General features: G+C 44.0%; 1 protein-coding gene across 2 annotated transcripts in view; it reads right to left on the bottom strand.

Annotated features, from left to right (window-relative positions):
* Positions 1-27604, bottom strand: part of kcp (kielin cysteine rich BMP regulator) — a 65549-nt gene that overhangs the window by 18986 nt on the left and 18959 nt on the right. For both annotated transcript variants that reach the window (XM_083762347.1, XM_083762348.1), the window contains exons 6-28: positions 24908-24987; positions 24593-24689; positions 22952-23034; positions 21329-21422; positions 20915-20994; positions 20669-20754; positions 20272-20362; positions 18528-18630; positions 17332-17417; positions 16326-16419; positions 14929-15078; positions 13474-13580; positions 13048-13141; positions 11492-11665; positions 11152-11234; positions 8577-8670; positions 7025-7207; positions 6617-6787; positions 6018-6191; positions 4987-5069; positions 3349-3439; positions 2966-3042; positions 665-838 (exon numbers count right to left, since the gene is read on the bottom strand). In XM_083762347.1, coding sequence (XP_083618473.1) covers positions 665-838; positions 2966-3042; positions 3349-3439; positions 4987-5069; positions 6018-6191; positions 6617-6787; positions 7025-7207; positions 8577-8670; positions 11152-11234; positions 11492-11665; positions 13048-13141; positions 13474-13580; positions 14929-15078; positions 16326-16419; positions 17332-17417; positions 18528-18630; positions 20272-20362; positions 20669-20754; positions 20915-20994; positions 21329-21422; positions 22952-23034; positions 24593-24689; positions 24908-24987 — 2549 coding nt within the window. The remainder of the gene's footprint in view (positions 1-664; positions 839-2965; positions 3043-3348; positions 3440-4986; positions 5070-6017; positions 6192-6616; positions 6788-7024; positions 7208-8576; positions 8671-11151; positions 11235-11491; positions 11666-13047; positions 13142-13473; positions 13581-14928; positions 15079-16325; positions 16420-17331; positions 17418-18527; positions 18631-20271; positions 20363-20668; positions 20755-20914; positions 20995-21328; positions 21423-22951; positions 23035-24592; positions 24690-24907; positions 24988-27604) is intronic.

The following is a 27604-nucleotide window of genomic DNA, read 5'->3' as shown; positions in this document are numbered from 1 at the left end:
ACTGATATTGTCCTTCTAATTAATACGTGAGGGGGTCGTGTTTTTTCATTTACCGTTTTCATTTATTTGTAAAAGAAAATCTTTTAGATTTTTTTGTCTCCTCCTCCAGGAGGTTATTTTACAAAATTATTATTATTATAAATTTTTAAACAGCCATAGTTTAAATAGTGCTCAAGTGGTTAATGTATGTTTTGAAAATAATACTAAACTAAAGTTTTCCAATAATTGTAGTGGAGTAAAAGTACAATATTTGGCGTAAAATCGAAAATTGTAAATACTCCAGTAAAGTAAAAGTACCTAATTCTTTCTGTGCCAGCTGTTAGCATGAATGTAGTTAACCTGTGCCCCCATCAGCGTTCACTTTAAGAGAAGGAGATTCCACCCCCGCCAGCCTCATACACACACTTTGCTATCATTAGCATTAGCGCACACAACGAGGTAAACAGACATCAGATTTAACGTCCCATAGCTGGTGGTGATGGAGGATCAACGTTAAAAACTGCAGTGGGGCTCAACCATTATATACACGTTGTATATACTTTGGGTTATACGTTGGGGTCCGTATATGGACTTAGCAAATAACGTCCCCTAGTTGGGGGGTACGTATATATACGGACATGGGAGAGAAATAATTAATTATTATTATTAGGGTTAGGGTGAGTACCAGGCAGGAGCAGAGCTGACAGTGGTCTGTCGGATGTGTGAAGCGATCTCCGTTGATGCAGTCTCGCCCGTTAAAGCGGCATCCGTCGCACACGGCGCACGCACAGCCATCCAATGCCGGGTGAGGACAGGCTACGGTGGGACACCTCCGCTGGACACACACCACTTCACCTCTCTGCGTGCACACACACACACACACACACACACACACACACACACACACACACACACACACACATTTTAGTTGGGGTTTTTTATCCGCAAATTACAATTCATTTTACAGGGAAACAAATATAACGGGGAGTTCATGGGCACCTAAGGATACACACGGCACCTTCTCCACACAGACAAAATGCCTATAAAGAACAGCTGAAACAGAGCAGTATTTGGCAAGTTGTTTGACTTAATTTGCTCTTTGTCAGCCAGCTATTGTTAGGCCACTCGTGGTCAGTTTATGTACATGGCCCAGGCTTCCAAATATCAGTATGACGAACCTACATCGATACCTGAGGTTTGTTATGATTGAAGTAATGGTTGGTACTTAGAATGCCTGGTCCATGTACAAATCAAAGACTTCCTTGTGCCTGGTGTCAACAAAAACAACATCAGGTGTATATAGAGCGTCGCACTCCTGCCCCATTTCAAGACGACGCCAGGCCCAGGAAATAGTCAATGCATTTTTCCCATAGACATTTCGAAATGTAATTATTTAAAGACCTTTTAAGCGTCGTACAAAGCCAACTCTTGTGACAAATCATGACAACAAACACAATATTTTGGACCAAACAAATAATTACAAAGAAGAAAAACAACAAAAAAGGTTTTTTTCTACTTTCTACTAATTCTTTGTTTGGCCCAAAACAATTTTGGTGTTTATTGTCATGATTTGTCACAACAAGAGTTGGCTTTGTCCGTGGCGTAAACTTCTTTAAATAAATACTTTCCGAAAAGTCTATGGGGAAAATTAACAGGGATTTATTTTCCGGGTCTCGAGGGGGCGGGACTGCGACACTCTATTTGTGATGATAGCAAAGACATCGCATGCACAACTGAACCAATCCGGTAACACTCTTGAATGTTTATACATTGCTGCACTGGTTGGCATATATTTTCGAACTGAATCAGACACTATAGGTCACTAGGTCACTAGGTCACTAGGTCACTAGGTCACTAGGTCATGGCGAGCAATATACAATTTCTTTGTGTGATGGATTCCAGGAATCAGAATCATGATGGTTTATACTTAGTGGAGTGTGGATGTCATACCAGATTGACAGATTGCACGTTGTTGGTAATATAAATTAGTAATACTTACCATAGTAATACTAATTTAAAACATCCTCCCCAATAGCAGCATTTGTGTACATCAAATGTGAAACAGTGATCAGCTGAATCAACACAGGCCAACATTCCCTGCAGCCGAAGTCCACACCAATGCTGTTTGGGTTCTACCTGTAGTCTAGTGTCCCCTCCCTGGTAGAGTAGCCTCCACTAAATGGTAAATGGTGCATTTATATAGCGCCTTTATCCAAGGCGCTTTACATAGTGCATTACATTCACCCATTCACACACACATTCATACACAGATTGCGGTGGAAGCCATGCAAGGTACCAAACAGCACATCGGGAGCAATGTGGGGTTCAATGTCTTGCCCAAGGACATTTAGACCTGCTCTATCTCCTGAGCCACAGTCGCCCCGCTGGACCACGCTGGAGTCTGTAATTAATCCATCAGAGATGGGCACGTTTTCATTGTTCTTTGCCCATTTTAGCTGGAATCCTGTCCGATGGCAGAGGTCATTGAGATCTGGCCAATCAGACCAGAGCCCAAAGCCCTTGGCTTGTGAGTCCAGTTTCCCAGAGTCTTTCCTCCTAAAGCCCAGGAAGTTATTCTGGTCTGCAGCAGCCAGGGGGACCTTCCTCCTGCGCAGGTCCAGTACGAGTGATGCCCTGGCCAGTTCTCTGACAGTGGTGCCATCATCATTATTGAGCATGTGTAGTAGGTGGGTTAGCCTTGTTGTTGCATAAATCCACTCTACAATTGGGACCCCCAGCCCCCCTTCGCCATATGGAAGGAAGAGTATGTCTCGTGTGGAGTGTGAGTTTACTGACCAGCTGGCCAGTTCTATTTGTCATGTCTCTCAGTGCATTTTGTGGGATGTGTACATTTGCAAAGAGGTGTTATATTTTAGACGTGTTGTGAGCTTGTAGATCGGCTATTCTCAGTACAAGAGATGCTTCTATAGAAGATATACTGGCTGCTATGCAATCTATGCAATCACTGACTTGAATCCAAACTCACCGAACATCTGCATTCCTGACATCCGCTTCTTTGAAGGACCTGTCCATCAACATAGGTCGCACCGTCCAAGAGACAACCTAGATGTGGGGGGGGGGGGGGGGACAAGTATTTTTTTTCAGTCACCCACCCACTTCTCTGTTTGTATTTTGCATTCTACAACAGGTCGTTAAGAGGAAGCAATATGATTGGTTGAAACGGTTTCTAGCCGGTTTCTAGCCGGTTTCTAACTTCAGTGATGCTTGCGGAACTCGACTTCGTCTCGTTCCTTACCGCATCACTGTCGTGGCAATAATCACGTTAAACAACACCCTCTCGTGTGATATTGCTTAAGTACATGATGGTGGTCTATACCGCCACAGACAGTACATGACGGTGGTCTATACCTTCACAGACAGGGCAGCCACAGGGGTCGGTGACAGCATGCGGACAGAGGGCTGGAGGACACCGTTTCTTCAAACATCTCACTGAGCCACTCTGCAGGGAAAGACATTGGGTACGTACTTTGCATGGTACACTGTGTGACTGTGTGTGTGTGTGTGTGTGTGTGTGTGTGTGTGTGTGTGTGTGTGTGTGTGTGTGTGTGTGTGTGCGTGTGTGTGTGTGTGTGATTGTCGCTAAGATTACTGTGGACGGAGGAAAAATATTGAATGACGTCACAACACGGCGATGCTGGATGCATTATAACACAAATAGCTCATTCAATGTCGTCCTAGGCGATCTGTGACTTTTAGAAATTGTCGCCTAATGTCGCCTTTACCAAAGAATGAGTTATCATCCGTCACCTCCAAGCCACTAACTACCAAAAACACAAATAGTCGTGCAGGAGTTTACTCCCCAGCCAAGCACGCCTATCTTCACCCTTGACGGGCACTCATTAGCCACTTTACCTGCCTCGGCAGCACTCTTACCCCATCCTGCACCTAGACGATGACGTACAGGCTCACATCGGCCTGGCCTCTGCTGCCTTTGGAAGGCTAAGGTCCAGGGTTTTCCAGAACAGGGACCTCACCATCTTCACTAATCACTAGTCACTATATTGACTAAGGCAGCTGTGTATAAGGCAGTCTTTGCCTCTCCACGTTGCTCTACAGCTCGGAAACCTGGACACTATCAGAGGCACATACACAGTCTCTAGAGCATAGACATATAAAGGTAGACGCCTCTTCCGGCTCTGGGGCGTCTGTATCTCAACAGAAGGCAATATGGAGGCGGGAGGCGATGGCGATACGTAATTGCATTGGCAAGCTTTCCCGACATTCCTTGCGAAGCATAGCGGAAGCAAAACGGAAGAACAGAAGGGGACGTTTGGTAGACCAATCAGAGGCGCATGCCTTCAAGATTCCGCTTGACTTCCTCCTCGCGTTGGAGACAGGTCGCTCCAACGAACTGCAGCGGCCAATGAGACATCTATATATTTTTATATACATTGAAATATATGACCGGACCAACACACCCAGCATCACAGCGCTCCTTGGCCAAAAGGGATCCGTATGCAAGCCCACCGTCTCCCCCCTGCCAGCTTCTAGATGGTTCAAAGGTCTGCTGGGGTCCAGAAAAAGCGGTTCAAGAACCACATTAAAACCATCCTGAAGAAGTGTGACATCAAACCACCAGCACTAGAGTCCCTAGCTGTTGATCGCCACACCTGGAGCTCTACCTGTCACATGGGGGATCAGTACAGGGAGAGTACAGCGGTGTGCACAGAGGCACCACTGTGCCAAAGCAGATCACCGACCACCACTGCTGCCACCTTCCCCTGCCCCACCTGTGACAAAGTCTGCGGATCACACATCGGTCTGAGCAGCCACCTGGCTATGCACAGGCGACAGACACAACCACAATAATCAACTCCTAAATTGTATTTGGAGCAACGTCATCGTCAAGATCGACCAACTGACGTAAGTGTGTATGTGTATGTGCATGTGCATGTGCATGTGCATGTGCATGTGTATGTGTATGTGTATGTGTATGTGTATGTGTATGTGTATGTGTGTGTATGTGTATGTGTGTGTGCGTGCTACCTGGCAGGTACACTCAGAGCAGGGGTTACTTGGGTCAGGGAAGGACTGTCCATTGGTGAAAACTACATTGTTATGGAAACAACCTACAGTGTGACATGAAGACACGGTTACATATAACCAATGCAGAAAAAACAACGAAGGCACAACAGAACATTGTTATAGTTATACAACAAACTAGTTCATACATGGTTAGACGTGGACTTTTGGGCTTTTCAAGGCAGATATTTACTGTATCTCAGATTCTTCGTTCACTTTCAGGCTGCGTTTTTGATCAAAACAAGCTTAATTTGTGGCTCATTTCTATAAACGATATGATCGCCGGTTAAAAAAATTATGTTTTGGGTGAATTAATTAACATTCGCTGGAATTGTTACATAGCGATTCTCCACTTCCTGTTTCTCTGTTTCCGAGAGAAACGGCAACGACGGTTAACAAACTTAACATTGAACTTAACGGTGGCGTTCTATGCCACCAGGCAGATGGCGATGTCGGTGGTGAATGAGTTAAGCTTGTGGATCTAAATGTTTCCCAAACAGTGGGTCGGGACCCATGTGTGGGTCGTGGACACATTCCCCTTTGTTTTCCTCTGCATTTGGTTTTTCATTATTATTATTTCAAAACATTAATACTTTTCATGAATTAATAACAAAACTAAATCAAATTTCAGTTTTGGGTCACGCAAGCTGAAAGTTTTGCGAACCACTGGCGCATGTGACATCACACCTGTGTGAACTGAGCGGTGCAACTATGCATTTATTGTTATACTTACTGTACTGTGCTCTGTACCGTATTGTAATGTACTGTGCTCTGTACCGTATTGTAATGTACATTGTAATGTACCTTCCCGCGTCCGAAACGATCGAGAAATGACAGAATTACCGTGTTGCAGCTTTCCGTGCTCGGACGGACACAGAGACAGACACGTACGTACGTGGACATAGGGACACACATAGCTGCATAATGGAGCGGAGGCACCACTCAAAATCAACGTAATGCGGTTCATGCAGTGATATGTGATAACATGCACATACGGTTGCATTCTCCACAGCACTGTCCGGGCAGGGTGTAAGCGTGTGTGCAGTCTTGGTAACACGGCAGCCGTGTGCACACCACCTCCCCGCCGTAACACGTGCACACGCTGCACGGATCTGCATCGCTGGCAAACTCAAAGCCGTCGGGATGCTCTCGGCCATCAAACATGCAACCTACAGAGGGGGGGGGGGGGGGTGGGGGGAGAGAGAGAGAGAGAGAGAGAGAGAGAGAGAGGGTGACAGACAGAGAGAGGGTGACAGAGAGAGAGGGGGAGAGAGAGAGAGAGAGAGAGAGAGAGAGAGGGTGACAGACAGAGAGAGGGTGACAGAGAGAGAGGGGGAGAGAGAGAGAGAGAGAGAGCAGAGAGAGAGAGAGAGAGAGAGAGAGAGAGAGAGAGAGAGAGAGAGAGAGAGGGTGACAGAGAGAGAGAGAGAGAGAGAGAGAGGGCGACAATTGGAGAGAGTGAGACAGAGTCTCAGAGACTTGAATGTGAATGTGATCATTTGATCATTACAGTGCACCAAAGTGCACCAGTGGGGCCTAAACCTACTGTATGTATGGCTAGAAGCTACTAATGCTGTCCCACCCACTCACTCACCATCGCAGGTCATGCAGCATTTTCTCTGGACAGGGTATTGGCAGTTGGCTGGGGGACATCGCTTGCGCTCACATGTGACGGTGCCCTCGCGGCACACACACACTCCACACGGGTCTGACCTGTCATCCCAGGTCTCCCCACTAGCTCGCTCCCGGCCCTCATATAGACAGCCTGGTGGCAGAGTGAAAGATATTCACAAGATGTGTCCAGAATGGTAACGAACGTAAAATAATTTGTTGTTAACATGAGCGAGAGCAGTGCTGAGAATTCATCATCAAAATGTTACATTGTGTGTGTGTGTGTGTGTGTGTGTGTGTGTGTGTGTGTGTGTGTGTGTGTGTGTGTGTGTGTGTGTGCGTGGTGTGCGTGCGTGCGTATATGAATAAAATAAGAAGGGGGAAGTTGTACCTTCGCAGGTCCGGCAGCACTGCTGCGTGATGGGGTGCGAGCAGTGAGCGTGTGGGCAGGGCTTGCGTTGGCAGTGGACCGTCCCATTGGAGCAGAGACACGAGCGACAGGCGTCCGCCGGGTCGTAGAAACGCTCTGTGTGTCTGTAGGGTTGCTGTCCGAACACGCAGTCCAAAGGAGGTGCTGGCACCATACAAAATAAAGCTTTCTGAACAGTGGTGGAAAGTAACTAAGTACATTTACTTAAAGGGATATTTCACTTTTCCAAAAGAAATGGGTCATTTTATCGTTTACTCAGGCATGTGAACGCCCCAGACAGTTTTTAAGTTGCTCGATTCAGTATTTAGATATTTGATATTCATCTTAGCTGCCCCACACCCTTCCCATACAAACCCACTGTAACTTCAACCTCCATTTTAACCATGATAGATTCATCGAAAACACCCGTCTTTTGGGGACGCACACACAGATCCGACACACCAAAGGTCCGACATGCGAAAGTCACCCGTCGCTGAGTCCCGACAATGTTTGTCTAACATGCGTTGTGCCATGCTTGTGGTTAGGGTTAGGGTAGGTTTGGGGTAGGCTGTGTGGTTCTCAAATGTTTTATTTGCAAAGACACCCATAACTCTGAGAGTGCACAAATGGAACCAAATGGAAATCCATTTGTTTCCATGTGTACACTCTCAGAGTTATGGACCTGTTATGGTCCTACAGGTCAACTCTTTATGTCGTTCTGTTTCTGATAATATTATTTTCCGTGGCAAATTTTTCATTTTGGACAAAAATGTCCACCAAAAGCCAGGATGGCGATGAGCCCTGCTCTAAGATTGTAGTACAAATGCAACCAAATGGACCCATGTGTTATTTCCAACTAAAACACATTATCTTTTTCCAAGCTTAGCTGTTGGACACCGTTTGATGTCCAGTGTACGAGATATTCTAAATACTGATTTCCCATAGACAGTATAAGCCAGCGGAGTTTTTGATTGTTGAGTGTTGAGTTTATGTGTTATGAGCACATAGAGTTGTGGACCATAATCAATTTATATAAAAGAAAGGCATCAAAAGGCGATCTCGGTGTGGAGCGTGTTTGGGCGTTTGGTAAAAGAGTTAACAATTACTAGTATACACTTGTATGACAAAATTCTTCCTCCTATATAACCACGACCTCGACCTCGCGTGCACGACATGACTGACATGTTTGTGACAGCACGGATGATTACATTTATTTCTTGATCGTGTCTTATCTTTTAAACATGATGTCCTGGGCCACTATGCTCGATATCAGGCTTGATAAGCCTAAAGCTTATTGATAAGGGCACTCAATATATACTTGTTATCGGATTTTTTCGGGTATAGGTTATCAAGCTCCATCCCTAGTCATATATATGTTTTGCAGGTTTTCATAGAAATCTGCGACCTACAGTCGCAATAATACCTGATGGTCATGTTTTAGAGGGGCATCCCATCTTTAACAAAACTCTTCACACCACCCACCTAAAGCCCAGAATTATTTCTACCTTGTTCTCTGCATTTTGTAATTCCTTACCAGGACACTGGGGGCAGCAGTCTCCAGGCAGCAGGTTAGGGTTGGAACACTGTAGTGGCGGGCACCTCTTCATCAGACACTGGACATTTCCATTCTACAATTATACACAATTTATTACACATCATCAGACCCTATATTCCTTGTACTTCTGCTTAAAAACGTATGGTTGAATGGGCTAGATGCACACAGAATAACTCTTCTTACTTTCGGGCCGCTTCCCTACTTCCTTCACATGTGTTGCTGATGATACTAATTAAGGCTCTGTTCCATTTAGTGTGCAGTGGTTCTCAAACGTTTTAATTTAACTCTGAGTGTACAAATGGACCCTCTATTTGACCAGAATGGAACAGAGCCTTCATTAGTATACAGAACGTACAAATGATCAATACCCCCAGAGTCTCTAGAGAGGTGGGGAGGAAGAGAGACTCCATAGCACAGATTCAACGACAAAGGACGGACACATGCACACCGCACAGACGAACAGTCTGGTAGGTGCCTGCTATCACCCAAGAAGACACAAGGCAGAGAGAGCTTCCGGTTAGTTCTGGCAGGAGAAAGGACAGCACGGGCGGGTCTGCAGGGGGTGCCCTGGGCGCGGCGGTCGCTGGGGTGTGGCCAGCACTGGTTTGCTGCAGGGTTCGAACTTCCCTGTTGGCTGGGTGTGGCCCTCTCTCCCGGTGCTGGTTGCGCCTGTGTGATGGCTGCGCCCGGGGCGCCCCTCCGTGGACTTATCTATCTATAGCTGGGGCCTGTTTCACAAAACTTGGATTAGAGATTAAGCCGGGATTTAACACATATCCTGGTTTAATATATCCTGGATCAGCGATTAACCGGTTTCATGAAAGCTGGTTAATCTTGCCAGATTAATTTAACCAGTTAACCTGGATATGTTGAGGCTTGATTCGGTTTCATGAAAGTGATGATACATTAGTTACCATGGAAACTAATGCTTTGGACTTAGCCTGCTCCGGACCAGGCTAACAGCCAGGTTTAACCTAATCCTGATGTCTTTACTGTTCATTAAGCAGTCAAACTGATCACAAACCAATGATGTTTTCCAGATTTATTCAATTATTATGGGTTTATGTTGCCTTATTTGTATCGGTCTGCATTAAAGGACTAATTTAAGCACTATATAAAATCAAATAACCAAAATATATAGGCTGCACAACATCATGACAGCTTGTGAGCTTGTAGATCAGCTGCTTTTGGTGAATGTTCCACATGAATAGGTTTGCTGTCGTGCAAGTGCACGGTTAAGAAGAATTATTATATTGTATTATTATATTTCTTTTTTGTAAAAGTGAAAACCACTAAATAGTACCATTACTCATTGTTTTACAACATATTACCATTGTAACGTTTCACCCACTACTAGTCCTACATACTTACACCTAGAAACCCCTTTCAAACCTACTTAGGTTCATCTTACGGTGGACATGTGTGCCTGAAAAGGAATCTTTGAAATGTTTCATAGTTTTAGAAATATAGTGCTTTCAAATTTGAGACATTTATAGGCAGATAGTGGCACTTCAAAAAATCACTTTCACCTAGAAACTCCATTCACACTTTGTAAAATTCAGCTTTCTGTGGAGACACATGCTGGAACTTTTTACTTTGAAATGTTTTGTAGTTTCTGAGTTATTTAACTTAAACGCCCAATGCATTCTCAATGGCAATAGCACAAACTTTGGCATGCTACATGAACCCATGACCCTCACCAGTCTGCCCCCTGTCTGGACAACAACCCCCTTACCCAAAGGTAGCTCCCTCAGAGGAGGGAGTTATGGCCAAATATCACAATGCGACAATATCATTATGCTTACAATATTAAGAATTATGTTTTAAGTTAATAGTAGTGGTCAAATTAAACTATATTTTTGGGGTAGTTAATCATTCAGTCTATCCACTATTGAGAGTATGTTCTCTCTTTAATTACAGCAGCAGTATTTCTTTTAGAAGCTTAAGTCCTTGTATCAGTAAGTCTTGAATAGATTAGTAAAGATAATGAGATATACAGAAGGGGGCTGTAATGCAACTATTAAGGATGCAAACTGCCTTAATACCCCATGAATAAGAAGGATCAGTAAATCTGTGATCCACATAATGGGTCTAGAGACAAAAAGCCAGACTGTCTATTAAGCCAGGCTTGCTGATCCCAGCTCGCCAAATCCGTCAATTCTGAGCCTCGCTTGGCTTTAGTGGAACAGAATAAACCAGGCTGTAAAGACCAGGATTGAAAAAGCCTGGTTTTGGCCTAAATCCTGGATTAGTTAATCCAAGTTTCGTGAAACAGGCCCCTGGAAGTCTGGAGGAGAGGGGCAGTGACTTGGCCAATCACTGCTGACCCGCCAACTGGAGAGTGTAGTGGTTGAGGGTTGAAACACTCTAAGAAGGTTGGAGACCACCTGATGATCTCTCTTCCAGGCCAAGGCATCCATTAGAAATTGATTATATTCGGATCTTTGATGTGTTTACAAACTCAGCGGTAACACCTGTGAAAGAAGTAGGGAAGGGGTCCAAGTTCTTTCCAAAATGGTGTGTGTGCGCCTATTGGTGTCATTTCTATTCTTACAATACAGTTGCAGGTCCTGCACCCGTCAGTAGGATGAGGGAACTCTTGTCCGTTGGGATACTCCTTCCCGGCATAGCTGCAGCCTAAATGCAGAGGAATCACAAGGAATTGAAGGGGTCATTGTCAGTGGTGTAAAATAAGTACATGTATTTTCTCTCACCAATTACTTCTACTCCACTACATCTCAGAGGCAAATATCATACTTTTACTCAACTACAATTATTTGAAAACTTTAGTTACCGGTATTAGCTACTTTGAAGATTTTGATTATTGTTACAAAACATACATTAACCACCATTAGCTCTGCATACATTTCAGGGCAAAATTGAAACTTTGGTACCGTTGCAGTTGTTGTGACAGCATGTTCCAGGCAGAGGGGCGTTGCAGTTAGGCCGTTGGCACTGTGGTGGATGGCAGTCTACCCTGCCTTCCAGACACACACATTCCTCGCACACACTCACAGGGTTAGGGAACGCCTCACCATCCACGAATATGTGGTTTTCAAAGGAACAGTCTAATGGACACACATACACACAACACAACGTGAATGAGTAAATAGGTAGGCCTACTACTATGGATGCCAGAAACTGATGAAAGTCAATATTCTAATATTCTTAATGGGGTTTTTTTTGGTGGCTTTCGCCTTTATTTTATATATTTTTTGTATGGAGGGACAGACAGTAGGCTGACAGGAAATGGGGAGAGAGATGGGGGGGTGACATGCAGTATCGGGATCGGGAGTCGAACACGCGGCACACTGCCAGACTGGATTACCAGCCAAGGTGCCTGGACCGCTGAGCCACGGCCCAGGCCAATATTCAAATATTCTACAGCCCTGGCGAACATTTTTTGACTATCAAAAAGAAAAGAAAAGTTAGTATATATATCTTTAGTTTAGTATAAATTGCAGCTGTCAGGAGGAAACCACCTAACTCAATGTTTAAGGTTTTAGATTTTTTTTCCATAAATCAATGCTTTGAACACCTTTCACTGTCTGTGTGTTGGTTTAACAAAATACTGAACCAATGGAAAGTATTAAAAAGCGCTTCAGACAAAACCTTTTAACTCCATTAGACTCTCAAACTGCTGCCTCCACCACCTCTCCCTCATGCAAGTAATTTACAATATATAACGTCACAATACCAACTTTGATGAGGAAGTATTGCATTGTTTTACAAATAGGTTTTCTTCATTTCCTGAAAACAAATTATTTCATTTCTTGAAAAATGAAAATCTTGGAGTTAGGTGGTTTCTTCCCGACAGCAGAGATATTATACTCACATGGTCAGATAACATTAATGTTGAGTGCTGTCTATGTTTTGATGGTTACAGCTTTATAACCGGTTTTGATAAGTAAATGAGTAAACTTTTGTGGAGATCGTAGAAGACCCTTCTCAGTCCTCATATATTTACTTTTCAAGTGACAATAAATCAATGACGATTTACTGTACAGTAGTATTAGACTATATTTTGTCTGTAAAAAAAAGTTGTAAATGCAAAATCGATTTTGAAATATTAAAATAAAACAATTCGGTGGCATTCCTAGTAAATAACCACATGTACTGAGTTGTGAAATTGATATGGGGAGCTACTTTAGAACATTGGTTCTCAATGTGCAGCATTGGGACCATGCAAGGCACCAACCTGCACATCGGGAGCAATTAGGGGTTCAGAGTCTTGCTCAATTACACTTCGACACCAACTCTGGGGGAGCCCGGGATCGAACTAGGAGCCTCACATTCCCATCCGGCCTCTCTACCGGCCACTCTGTACCCTGTACTCTCTACCCCTGAGCCACTGCCGCCCCATGAACCGCTGTGCCAGCCCTATGCCATTGGAATCTTCGCATGCTTTCACACACCTACATGCAAATTATATTCCATGCATTTTGGTTACCTGGACATTTGGGGCAGCACTCTCCAGCTGGCGTGTAGGAGTTGGTGCAGTTGAGTGAAGGGCAGGGTCTTCTCTTACACTCTACAGTACCATCCTGAGAAGGGCGTTACAGAGGTGTGTCAGTGACACAAATACAAAATCATTCTTCAGTGCTGATTGTGTGCTTTCCCCAAAGTAAATAAGTTCTCAAGTTTTTTTTTTACTTTCTACGGTAGGTAAAATAAAAGACAGCGTTTAGGTTGTTTTTACACCTGGTTCATGTCTCGGGGCCTTCAAAATAAGAGTCTTGACTGAAAACACTGGCGGTTTCGGAATAATTAATTTGTACTTCTTCCATCACTGCCCGCATCGAAGAGCCATCGCATTCTCACCAGACAGGTGCAGATGTGGCAGAGCTGATCAGGGATAGTGTGGGGTTGTTCTCACCAGACAGGTGCAGACGTGGCAGGGCTGATCAGGGGTTGTGAACCTCTGTCTGTTGTCGTAGATGCGGTGGTTGTAGGTGCAGCTGTCACACTCGGCACAACAAGAACCTGTGGTAGACATTATATACATTCATTAAACGTATAATATCTGCAGATTTGTACTCAGAGTTGTACGGCAGAGTCTAGGAGACTTTTTTGAGTCTCCTACAGGAAACACAGCAGGTCATCAAATTATTGGTTAGCTAATTAGGAATGCATAAAGAAACAAAAGTTCCATGAATTCAAGGCTTCATGGGGTGAGTAGACCTACACGGACCCCGGGCGTCTATAAAGAACCAGGCCGCTATTTGCAGTATGCCGTTATTTATTTTTGCACTGGCCTGCACCGGGTCATTATTTGTGCTCAGTTTTATTTTAATTGAACTATTTTAACTATTTGAATAAAGGTTGTACATGTGAGTGTAGGCCTAAGGGCACCACAGCTCAGTGCACATGCAATATAGGCTGCATGGCTAACATGCCTTTATCGTTTGATAAAGGCATATAAAAACATGACTTATACACCCAATGAAAATATACACTTCACGGAGTATAGCCCACTTGGAATTATAACAATCGGTTGAGGATTGCCCGAGTATGGCACAAGTTAAATCTCAACTATTTGCAGGACATGCCATTGCGCTGAGGACTTTGTGGTTGTGGTAGGACCTCTGCTTGGATTCATGGTGAGTGGTGCACCGAAAATAGAAGATCTGCATGCTCACAACGTGCCAGGCCCGGAGTGGAACTCCAAATCATGCCGGGAGTTATACGCCCTGGCAGGCCACACAGCGCGCGCCGAAATTTTGGGGGCCCTTGGGGGACAGTAATTTCACATGAGAAATGTACCATCTGATGTTATTTATATTATTAACTTCTTCCCTCCATTAACACAAGACACACAACGTAGTTGTGCTGCAGCAACACTGCCTGAATTGAAATTGACTGTGGCTGGCCTGGCCTGAGCTTAGGAGAGATTTCTTTTTTGTTGGCCTGACCTGATGCAAAAAAAAAAAAAAAAGCAGGCAGGCAGGCAGGCCGGTGCTCCCGATGGCCAAACCGGGCCTGCAACGTGCTGTGGACGCAACACTTGGAGCTTGTAGATACACGGAATGACAATAAACATTTCACAAAATATATACCATATTAAAACATCGGTTGTGCATAGGCTGAGTATGGCACGAATTAAACTATAGATTTATTTTGGGGATATGTGTGTGTGCACGTTTTGAACAGTGTGACAGCAGATTTATAATCAAACACAAGGTTTCATTAATTTTAAAGATGAAGTGCATGACTTTTTGGTGTTGTGCTGTTGTGAGGTGGTGAGGCCACAGTGAGTGGCGCGCAGAAAATAGGAGATCTGCAAGCTCAACGCGCTAAATGAGACAGACTTTTGACGCACACACACACCTACCAGTGTTTTTGGTTGGGTACAGGCAGTCAGTAGGCGGACACTGTGTGTGCGTACACACAGCCTCTCCGTCCACACATGCACAGCTGGAGCAGGGTCCCTCTGGATGCCACTGGGAGCCGTCCTCGTACTCTGTACCATCCAACACACACGCTAAAGAAAGACAAGGTTTGGATGATTTTCAAGTGTGTGTGTATGTGTGTGCGCGTGTGTGCATGCATTTGAAAACTTTAGTTAGTAGTTATTTTGAAGATAACAATGAACGATGATCAAAATGAGGGTGCTGTTTTTTCTTTTTTTAACGATGTGTTCCCAGATTGCAAGCTCACAATGAGTTGCGAATGTGACGCATTGTGAGCTTGTAGATTTTCTAATGATTTTTGTGAAAACTTGTGAAATTCTTTATAATGAGTACTTTTACTTTTGGTATTTTAAGTACATCTTGACACCAATGCTTTTGTACTTTTACTCAAGAAATATTGCATTTCAGACTTTTACTTGCTTTTGTTTTGTACTTTTGGTGTGTACCTTTACAGATGGGGCAGCAGAGATGAGGGTCTATGTGTACCTTTACAGACGGGGCAGTGTGTGTACCTTTACAGACGGGGCAGTGTGTGTACCTTTACAGACAGGGCAGTGTGTGTACCTTTACAGACAGGGCAGTGTGTGTACCTTTACAGACAGGGCAGTGTGTGTACCTTTACAGACGGGGCAGCGTGTGTACCTTTACAGACAGGGCAGCGTGTGTACCTTTACAGACGGGGCAGTGTGTGTATCTTTACAGACGGGGCAGTGTGTGTACCTTTACAGACGGGGCAGTGTGTGTACCTTTACAGACGGGGCAGTGTGTGTACCTTTACAGACGGGGCAGTGTGTGTACCTTTACAGACAGGGCAGTGTGTGTACCTTTACAGACAGGGCAGTGTGTGTACCTTTACAGACGGGGCAGCGTGTGTACCTTTACAGACAGGGCAGTGTGTGTACCTTTACAGACGGGGCAGTGTGTGTACCTTTACAGACGGGGCAGCGTGTGTACCTTTACAGACAGGGCAGCGTGTGTACCTTTACAGACGGGGCAGTGTGTGTATCTTTACAGACGGGGCAGTGTGTGTACCTTTACAGACAGGGCAGTGTGTGTACCTTTACAGACGGGGCAGTGTGTGTATCTTTACAGACGGGGCAGTGTGTGTACCTTTACAGACAGGGCAGTGTGTGTACCTTTACAGACGGGGCAGTGTGTGTACCTTTACAGACGGGGCAGTGTGTGTATCTTTACAGACGGGGCAGTGTGTGTACCTTTACAGACGGGGCAGCGTGTGTACCTTTACAGACGGGGCAGTGTGTGTACCTTTACAGACGGGGCAGCGTGTGTACCTTTACAGACGGGGCAGCGTGTGTACCTTTACAGACGGGGCAGCAGAGGTGAGGGTCTATGATGGGGTTGGAGCACTGGACAGGAGGACATCTCTCCTCGTGACATATCACGTTACCTCCCTGAAACACAAACATGCACGTGTGACACATAATAAGCTCAGTGTGTGTGTGTGCGTGTGTGCATGTGCGTGTGCGTTTGTGTGTGTGTGTGTGTGTGTGTGTGTGTGTGTGTGTGTGTGTGCACGTTTTGAACAGTGTGACAGCAGATTTATAATCAAACGCAAGGTTTCATTAATTTTAAAGATGAAGTGCATGACTTTTTCAAAAATGTGTACAGAAAGTGTTAAAATTATGTTTTTATGTGGCCACACTAAAAATGAAGTATACCTGGTTTTCACCGTAGCACCACCCACATGAACTTGCCCACAGATGTGTGTTGTATGATAATGAGGGAGGGGTTAGGGTTATGATGTCACACAAATGGTGTATTTTCGATTGGGCCTTTTGACTCAAATGCTTTCAGGAAGAAACCAAAAATACACAGGGAAGACATATTTGGATATTTGAATCACACCTTGTGGTCTATTAGAGTAATGTTAACTCCATAGACGCATACAAAACAGAAAAAGTACAAAGAAGGGGTGTTCCCCTTCCCCCACTAAAGTTGGTATTTTGGTTACCTGTCTAAATCCCTAAAACATCTCCGTTACCCGTTACATTATGCATAGGTATGGTTTGGGCGTAATTAAACCAATCTGCCACATGCCATTGCCTTTAAGAGATCCCTTATCCGTTGCCCCTTATGCCCAGTGCTTCATATCCTGCGTTGCTTGCCTTGAAATTGGAGCCCTCCATCTTTAAGTGCTTCCTTTCCCTATTCCATGCCCTGGGAGGTGTAATGGGAATTTTAGAATGCCAACTACAGTGCCAGATGTCATTCCTTCATCTTTGGAAGATTATTTAATCGACAACAGAGGACTGAAGAGTCCTTCCCAGGGCCATGAAATGAGAGGCGTTTTAGGGGAGCCTCACCTTACAGCGACACTGCAAGCAGGGTCCACTCCCAGGCATGCTGAAGACCTTACCATCAGCATACACCCTCCGGTCATATTCACACTCTGTGAAAAAAACAACAACATTCATGACACGGTAATAAGCTCATTTTCATGTTATCTTTGACAAAGAGAATAAGAAACAGAAAGAATATGAAATAATAATAACCAGTAAGACACCCTGATGGCGAGAAGCGTGCATGCATCTGCCTGGGTGACGGCAGACTGCTGGGCGAGCACTGGCGCTTTGGCATGGGGGGTCAGATTCAACATATGGAATGAAATCTGTACTGGCCATATATGGAGCGTGTCTTGAGTGTAAAGGGTTTGATGAGGTCAGATCAACATATGGAATGTCAGAACAGGAGGGATGGGTGGGGTTGGATCAACATGTCAGAACAGGGCAGCTCCATATATGGAGATCTAAGGGTTTGAGGTCAGATGTAGAGTTGCTGGCCGGCTCCATATATGCAGATCTAGGTGATGATCCAGTCTTCTCCATGTATGGTTATCCAGGGTTAGATGAGGTCAGTGTCGTAATCTTCATATACAGTATGGAGATACACCATACTGTATATGGTGGCGTGACATGTCACGAGGTGTGATGTCACGAGGCATGACCATATATGGATGCGTGATGTCACGAGGCGTGATGTCACAAGGCGTGACCATATATGGAGGCATGATGTCATGAGCATGATGTCACGAGCATGATGTCACGAGGCGTGACCATATATGGAGGTGTGATGTCACGGGGCATGACCATACAGTATATGGAGGCGTGGGGTGACTAAATAACTGACGGGAGATGTTTTCACAGTAAATGCGACCTACCGTCGCAATTAATTAGGGATGTCTCGATCATGTTTTTTTGCTCCGGATCCAATTCCGATCATTTGATTTTGAGTATCTGCCGATTTTTATAGAACATTTATGCCATATCACAACAGTACAGACAGTATCCAAAATCACAGACGATATCCAGTCTAATATCATGATATGGATATAATATTGATACTAGGGATGTCCCGATTACGTCATTTTTTAAATCCGTTTCCGATCATTTAAAAATGATGTGATCAGATCGCTACAACCCTAATAATAATATGCTGAACAAGACATAGGGCACGTGCGTATGATTCTCTTCGACGTGTACAGTATACTGTATATACTCACTGTCACAGGTAGGACAACACTGTCCTCTGACCTTGGCAGGGTGACTGCAGGGCGGTGTGGGACATGACGATGCATCCATGTGCTCACAAGACACTGTACCTCCCTATCAAAGGCAGATGGGACAACAGGAACCTCTCATGGTGAAACGAGAACTCACACCGACACAGCTATTATAAACAAATGTGCCATTGTTTGGATAAAAACTCACACAGTATGCTTTAGCTAATTATTTTCGGAACGATATCTGGTAATCTTAGAAAGTACACTGAGATTTAAATGGAGTTTCCCTATAGCCCCAGGGCATATAAGAATCTGTCTGGGTGGCTGGTATTCTTTTTTGGTACAGCAAGTTTTAAATGGTTTCCCGAGGGCATTCATGCAGGCAGGTGATGAATATACATAATGATAAATGTTCCATTAGAATGAGTATTATTAACAGAACCACATACAATATTATAGTCTACTTTCCAGCCCATAGAGCCCAATGTGAACTGTTGAGTATGGGTCCCCAGCATGTAGAAATGTAGAAAAAAACAAAAAACATCATGCTTTAAAGTAGCATGTGACGGGTCAAACTAGGGTGTTTCCATGATTCTAAATCTATTCCAAGCATTAGTTTTGCACAAAAAACACTAAAAACGGCCATAGCCACTTGCCCAAATGTGCTGAAAGGGACACTTCACCCTTTTTGCAAAAAAATATATGTTAATGACGTTTAGAAGCTTTAGATCACTTTCCTGGGGGTATTTATGTGTGTAATATGTGGTTTTAGTTATTTTAGATTGTAGCAGTGAGCCTGTTGTCTCTGATGTCATGGACACTGGTCTCACTACCTTCCTGGACTACAATTCCCATAATTCTTTGGTGCACTGCTCCTCCTTGTGGATAGGGGGAGAGCTGTCTTACTGAGACAACATGTAGTCCAGGAAGGAAGTGAGCCCAGTGTCCATGACATCAGAGACAACAGGCTCACTGCTACAATCTAAAATATCTAAAACCACATATTGCACACATAAAGATCTCCAGGAAAGTGTTCTAAAGCTTCTAAACGTCATTAACATATTTTTTTTTGCAAAAAGGGTGAAGTGTCCCTTGAACCTCATCCCATTTGTGATTGGAATGGATTCAGCATCATGAAAACCCCCTAGTTTGACATGTCACATGATACTTAAAGGAGCATTCAGTGATTTGGGTGATTCGGAAAATCTCCTGGTCCGCCCCGGTAACAAGATGTGCACATGCACACGCTCTACAGTGGGGGGGGACGACACACACACACGACAGGCCAACAGCACACACACAAAGGCCTGCCCCCGCTCGATCATGATTGGCGGGAGGCCACTCTCTATCCTGATTGGATGAAGGCTGGGCCACCTAGCCAAAAACGAAACTTTGACCCCCAGGGGTTAACTGGGGACAGGGATGAACTACTTATATGGTCAGCACACTCTATAGTAGGGAGAATTATCACAACAAAACAAAAAATAAGTGATATTTGAATTAAGTGAAATCACTGAATATACCTTTAAAGCATGATGATTATTATTATGATATATTATTTTTGCCTGATATAGGTTCTTAATGGTGTAGTCAATTATGAAACATAATGCAAGTTAGCATCCGGCAGTTTCTACATGCTGGAGACCCATACTTAACATTTCTAACATAAAACGTTAGGGTACTCAAAATGCCAGGGTTCACATTCTGGCAAGTGGACTATGCCTTTTCCCCTGTGTGTACTCACAGAGCAGTGACAGCGGAGGCAGGAGTCTGTCCTGGATGGGAAGGCCTGTCCATCCAGATACACTTTAGACTCATATTCACACTTCTCACATCTAAAGACACAAAGAAACATGGTTTATTTCCCTTTCCACTGTGTTCTACTGTTACACAAGTTTCTCAACAGCACCACTAGGTGTCACTCAACCCTTGTCATATGCAGGGTTTGGACAAGTTTGTCCAAGATCAAATGTACCGGTATGGACATTTCAAGCAAAGTAGATGGGTTTTTGCTGCATCTCGCTATTTCAGAAGAGTGCTAATAATAGACACATTAGTTCAAAGAAAGAGTGCAGTTATGGACTGTGATGTTTATAAGGAATCCAGAAATGGCCCAGCTGCGGCGCCTACTGGTTTGTTACCGTGGACAGCAGTCTCCGGCACGGTGCACAGGGTTTCGACAAGACAGCGCAGGACAGGGCAGGGGAGAACATACCACATCTCCATTCTACAACATTAGAGAAAACACACTCAGAACTCCCAGGAGAACATATATACCACATCTCCATTCTACAACATTAGAGAATGTTGTAGATGTTGTAGCACGTGCGCACGTGCGTGCGTGCGTGCGTGGTGAGTGTGTGTTGTGCTTATTGACTTAGACTTACTACACATGCACACTCCTGACAATGTTCTCCAGCAGGGATCACAGCACCATTAGGGAAGTCATGACCATTCACACCACAGCCTGTATCACACACACACACACACACACACACACACACACACACACACACACACACACACACACACACACACACACACATTTCTGTTGCGATGCAATGCATTGTGAGCTTGTAGATCTGCTATTTTCAAAAGATTTGTATTAATTTGAAATATGCACAATGATTGCACAATGAGTACTTTAAGTGAATTTTGATACAAATACTTTTGTACTTTTACTCAAGTACATTTTAAATTCAGTACTTTTACTTTGTAACAGAGCATTTCTAGTCTACATTGCAGTATTGATAATTTTACTTAAGTAAAGAATGTCAGCACCACTGTGTAAAGGAACCTACCATTGCAGACAGGACAGCAGCTACCAGCAGGTGGAGATGTGGGGTTTTTACAGGGAGTGTGGCAGCTCTCCCTCTCACAGTGAACACGGCCCTCCTGAACAGAAGCACATGAAACACAGGATCTGCCTCAACAACACATCGTCACACCATGTGTCACAACAAGTAAAGTCCAGTTTTCTGTGAAGAGGTGACCACCGAAACAGTGGTTAGTAAAAACAGAGCGATGTGTAGTGTGAGCGGTGAGTCACTTATAATCACCGCGGCATGACGTCATGTTGTAGTTTTCGGTGGTCACCTACCTCTTCACCAAAAACTGGACTATGAATAGGCCTTAAGTGAAGCTGAAGAAAGTGACAGTGAAACATTGGCTGAAATAGAGCATTCAAAGTGTGGGGGGGACACATACGTTGATTATGATTATTCTACTTGTCTAATAAATTAATAATACAGTATATGATGAAATAATGAGCCAAACTCTGACTTGGCAAGTTCCTTCCACATGTGTGGTTTGATATCTATTGATTTTGTTTGTATTCTTGTGCCAACACCTAAATTACAGTCGCTCACCAAAAAGGATGGGTGTAATAGACATCACAGACTGACTGAAACTGATACCTCATACTAAGCATTTAAAGTATGAGGTACTGTATAAAGTACAGCAGCCTTGTGTTCATACAACAGAAAGATTGGGTATTGGGTAAGACTTGATGTTATGTATCTTGTAGGACCTTTCACTGCTTCGTCTCAACCATTACTTTATGGCTCTGATCTCAGCAGTGTATTATAAAAAAAGAAAAAGTTTAGTTTTTTTGTGGCTTTCGCCTTTATTTTATATTTTTATGGAGGGACAGACAGTAGGCTGACGGGAAATGGGGCGAGAAATGGAGGGAAGACATGCAGTGAGGGCCGTCGGGATCGGGAGTCAAACCCGCGGCACACTGCCCAGCCAAGGTGCCTGGACCACTGGGCCCACAGTGTATTTTTTGACATTCCGTTTTTCTAAACTACACAGGTTCATCCCGATGTTCTGGGCATCTTTGTAAAGTTACTAATGGTAAAAAGCAGGTAAAAGAGTAACATTTGAGGCAGACTACTACTACTACTCAGTCACTCTACCATTCAATGTAGTAGAAGACCTGCGAGTTTACACTGCAGATATGTCGTCTCCGCCTACAGGAAATACGTTTGCTGCGACCAGGGGACCTGTTTCTGAATCGGTCTATATTGAATGCCTGAACTCGTTCAACTATTACAATTCCAAATGTTTGTCAGTGTGTGTGTGTGTGTGTGTGTGTGTGTGTGTGTGTGTGTGTGTGTGTGTGTGTGTGTGTGTGTGTGTGATTATTTTGGGGGGTCATGGCCAGAAAAGGTTGAGAATAACCCAATGACCCACCTCAGTTAACCTGACTGCGCCAGATGGTGGCAGTTCCCCAACACTACCTGTGAACTCAATACTGCCACCATCTGGCGGAGTCAGGTTATCTCACAGTAGCAGACATCACAGAATAAGTGAACGACCTACCTCACAATAGCAGACATCACAGAATAAGTGAACAACCTACCTCACAGTAGCAGACATAACAGTGTGCGATGTCTGCTACTGTGTATACCTCAATGACCTACCTCACAGTAGCAGACATCACAGGGCCTTTCCACTGATCTCCACTTGGCTCCATTGTCATACTGGATGCCAGAATGAATGCAGCCTAGCACAAACACACATTACAACACAAATATGATGTAATGACTGAGCATTAATGGATCGTAATGAATAGTCAAATACACCATGCTCTTACATCCATCGTATTACATATATATGTCCTAAAACCATTCCCAGCAGTCCAGTCATCTTAGATGCTTTTACAGCATGGTCATGGGTCAAGCCATCCTCGTCAATATGTATGTGCAGTGTGTGTGTGTGCGTGTGAAGAGCCCGAAATTTGGGCCACAGTTGAAAGGCTTTTCACGACAGCCATATACTGATCGAATAACGAGTATATTACTACTTATTTCACAGGTATGATACAAAGATTCTAATTAAGGTTGTGTTCCATTCAGGTTAAATGCTGTTGTGTGTGCTAGCTCATTGGAAAGGATCTGACTCACTAATGGAACAAAACCTTCATTAATATCAATAGTCCTTACCATTTGGAATATATAGGAACACAATAATAGATCATATTAGTGATCTATGTATTTTGAGGTGTAATCAGTCTGGTCTCAGAGGCACTTGCCCGTCGGGCAAGTAGTACAGAAAAGGTGCAATTCTGGGGAAATTGCAAAGTGTGGTTGCCTCAATCGCACAGACTCCTTCGGAAATATAGGCCCCTGCCACTGATTTTGCCAGCCAATTACAATGTCAAGTCACCCCTGTGATCACGTGTAAGTAATTTCGAGGGGATTTATCCCCCAAAAATCATGTTTTTGCAACAAACGTGTACATTTTTCTAGATGCAAATGGGTGTGGCCTACAGTATATGGGGAGATGCATCATGTGAAATTTTTATTTTGATATTATTTACTTACGGTTCAAGAGTTATAGGGCAAAAGGTAAAGTGGGCTGTTATAGCGCCACTGTGAGGCCGACTAATGTAATTGTTTTTTGTTTATTTCAATAAATTTTCGAAATTCTTATAAACCTCCTTCAAGTAAATTTTACTGAATGGGAGTCTTCAATCTGCCCAGTTAGTCAATTAATTCACAAATTAATTTAATTAACAGCGTTACATTTGTTGAATTGAAAAAGGACCTCCATAATATAATGGTCAATGCCTGTGTGAAAATTCAGAGCGATTGGTGCAGCCAGTGACGAGAAGCGACAGTGTTTCAGACAGACATTCATTAATTCATTCAGACATACAGACATTCCCTTAACTTCATATGTTAGATCACACCCGTGTGATCGTACATCATCATGACGTAACTTGTCGTTTTGTATAGGACAATAATAGACGATTTGCTCAGACACTGACACACATGTAAAAATCTCCATTCATTGTCATCGTCAATGAATGTAATGTTTGTGTAGGGAAAAAAATTACAATTTGCTCGTCCACATGACGTAATTTATCCATTCATTGTCAATGGGAATCTAATGTTTGTGTAAGACTAAAATATACAGCTGAATATACATGTGAAAGAAGTAACATTACACAACCATTATGTCAATATGGCTGCCATGAAAAAGGTCTTACTATTATTGCTCTTGGGGTCCTTAACCGTTACAGTATGTTTTGGCACAGCATGTTACAACACGTTACTGACCTCTGCATCTGGGACAGCATTCTCCAGGCACCGACTCCCTCTCACTGCAGCCCTGCAGCGGAGGGCAGGGCAGAGGAGAGCACTCCCTGTTACCACCCTGTTACCACACAGGGATACACAGAGAGAACAGGAGGCTGTTTATAGAGGTAGTCTGTAGACAATGCTAAAGTGCCATTGTGTTAATGACTGTGTGTGTGAGTGGCCCCTCTCAATTGTGTGTGTGTGTGTGTGTGTGTGTGTGTGTGTGTGTGTGTGTGTGTGTGTGTGTGTGTGTGTGTGTGTGTGTGTGTGTTTGTGTGTGTTGAAAATACTCACGCTGCATGTGCAGGTCTGGCAGCCATCTATAGTATTAAATGACTGTGACACATTATGGGGTGTACTGTCCGCCTCACACCCTGGAAAACAGACGTGCCGACAAGTTACAGTAGATGCACATTTTATTAAGGTTTTGTATTATACAGTATATTTCGATGCGTGTGCGTACATGCATACATACGTACTGTATGTGAATGGGGCATGCATCCATGCACGATTCGTATTGTCGACACCGAGACAGAGTGACAAGGAAGAGGAGACAGAAATGGTCCCATGCAAGGAAATGTGTAAATGTGTTGATCATCACTGCTACTCTCTCTTCCTATATAATATGTCCTATCCTCACCACCTTCTTTACTCTCTCTCTCTCTCTCTCTCTCTCTGCCTCTATTTCAGTGGTGGAAGTACTGTACTTCACCCCATAGCAATGATTTGATTGGCTGATCACCCCATAGCGATCATTTGATTGGCTGAGCAAAGTACATTTTGAGGATAAATCTTAAAAAGTGAGGGCGGATAAGAGAAGATGCCAAAAGTGATTGGCCGGAAATTACATTTGTGATGATTTGATTGGCTAAGCACGGAATGTGATGTATGATGATGATAAGAGCACCCCTCACTTCACAGTTCACACTAGTGTGATCTTTTATTTATTTTTTATACTTTTATACGTTTTATACCTACTCCACTACATCTCTACAAGTCTGGACTTTTTCTAACATTGCAGTATTGATTTGACTTTTACTTAAAGGGCCACTTCACCTCTTTTGCAACCAGATCTTATTCTAATGATGTTTGGGAGACAAGAAACACTTCCCTGGGTTTTTTTAGGGTTTTCTTTTACAGTATGTGTGTAATATGTGTTTTTACTAGATATTTTAGTATTTCAAAGTGTCTGTGATGGCACAGACACTGGTCTCACTTGCGCAGCCAAAGGAAGCTGACTGCCGGGGTCTCTTCTGGCTTTTTAGACAGCTGCGGCGGCCAGATTCCCAGAAAAGCTTGCCACCAGCTGTCTAAAAAGCCGGAAATTACTTAAAAGACAGCTTCTTCTGTCCGCGCATGTAAGTGTTCCCAGGCTGTAAGACAGTGGGGTGAGTGCAGCAAAGCATTATGGTAATTGTAGTAATCCAGCAGTGAGACCAGTGTCCATAACATCACATACACTTTTGAAATACTAAAATATATAGCAAAAACACATATCATAACACACACATAAAAAAAAAATCTTGTCTCCCAAACACCATTAAAATAAGATCTGGTTGCAAAAGGGGTGAAGTGAAGCATGTGCGTAGTTTTTCCAGTGCTCTCTCTCTTCTCTTCCTCCCTAATACCTTGGGTCTAGGTTGGTGTGCAACATCTGGTTCTGCTACTCGTGCCAATAATGACAGAAGAACGCGTTTGTCATGTGTAACGCACACATGTTCTCTTTCGCACACGAACGCACGCACACTTTATGGGCCGTGACCATGAACACAGAGGTGCCAGGCATTAAAGACTACCACTGCTGAGTCTATTAACACCAAGGTGATTTACTATAGGAGAGATTGATGGAGCGAGGGAGAGCGAGTTTAACTGTCAGGGTCGATTACACTGGAGAACCTCCACCAAAGACAAACACAATCTGGGCCCTGTGGCTGCAGAAGTTGCTCATACTGTGAGTGCAGTGCATACAGAGCTAACGCGTTGAAAGGCGACGTCACTCCAAAACTCTTCAGCTGTCTGCACTCTGCACTGCAGCCTTCTCTGTTCATCACGGTTTAGCTCGGACATTTCAGTGGATAATCATTTTAATGAAAGCTAACCAAAGGGAGAGAAACAATGTGTGCGGGTGCGTGTGTGCGTGTGTGTGTGTGTGTGTGTGTGTGTGTGTGTGTTAATCACAGAGGCTAGCAAGGCTGCCTACTGTGCCAGCAGCCAAGAGGCATTTCCTCTGGCCGACCGAGCATACACGAGATCAAAGTGTGTGCGACTGTACGGGCATGTGTGTCTATGAGTGTGTATATTGACATGGTGCCATTGGAGTAACCACATGCAGAAACAATTAAGCACAGGATTTAGGTATTTTGGGGTTGAGGAGACATAGTGACAGGCAACAGAGACAATGAAAGCCATACAATGACTGACTACAAAAATAATTTGTTGGGACAGTGTGGTTTAGTGAGCGCATATTGTGTAGTGTACAGAATGTACATTCCTCCAGTCTCCCCAATAAACATGAGAACAAACACAACCCGGTTTACAGCGTGCGTGCGTGCGTGTGCAGGGACAGGCAGAGTGATACAGAGGCAGGGGCTGAAATTCCGTAAATTGCGACCCGCACTCGTTGGCTACTGGAGATGCGGCGATGACATGGATTTCTAATCAAATTCTTTCAACGCAAAATGCTGCGTTCAAGATCAGGAGAGTTCAGAAAAAAGAAATTCTCGGGTATGGCATAGAAAGGAGAGGAGGGCATTTGCATTTCTTTCACCATAGTAAATGCTGCTTTCATGGTCTGGAGAGGGCAGTTGTTTTACAGACGGGTAAAAGGGCAGGGGCTGAAGCCCCCCTTTGATGTCTGTGTGTGTGTGTGTGTGTGTGTGTGTGTGTGTGTGTGTGTGTGTGTGTGTGTGTGTGTGTGTGTGTGTGTGTGTGTGTGTGTGTGTGTGTTTGTGTGTGTGTGTGTGTGTGTGTGTGTTGTGACTCAACAATGAC

Source organism: Protomyctophum parallelum (assembly GCF_964188405.1).
Source record: "Protomyctophum parallelum genome assembly, chromosome: 4".
NCBI lineage: Eukaryota > Metazoa > Chordata > Actinopteri > Myctophiformes > Myctophidae > Protomyctophum > Protomyctophum parallelum.
The sequence above is the reverse complement of the archived record's forward strand: the minus strand, read 5'-3'. Positions and strand labels throughout refer to the sequence as shown.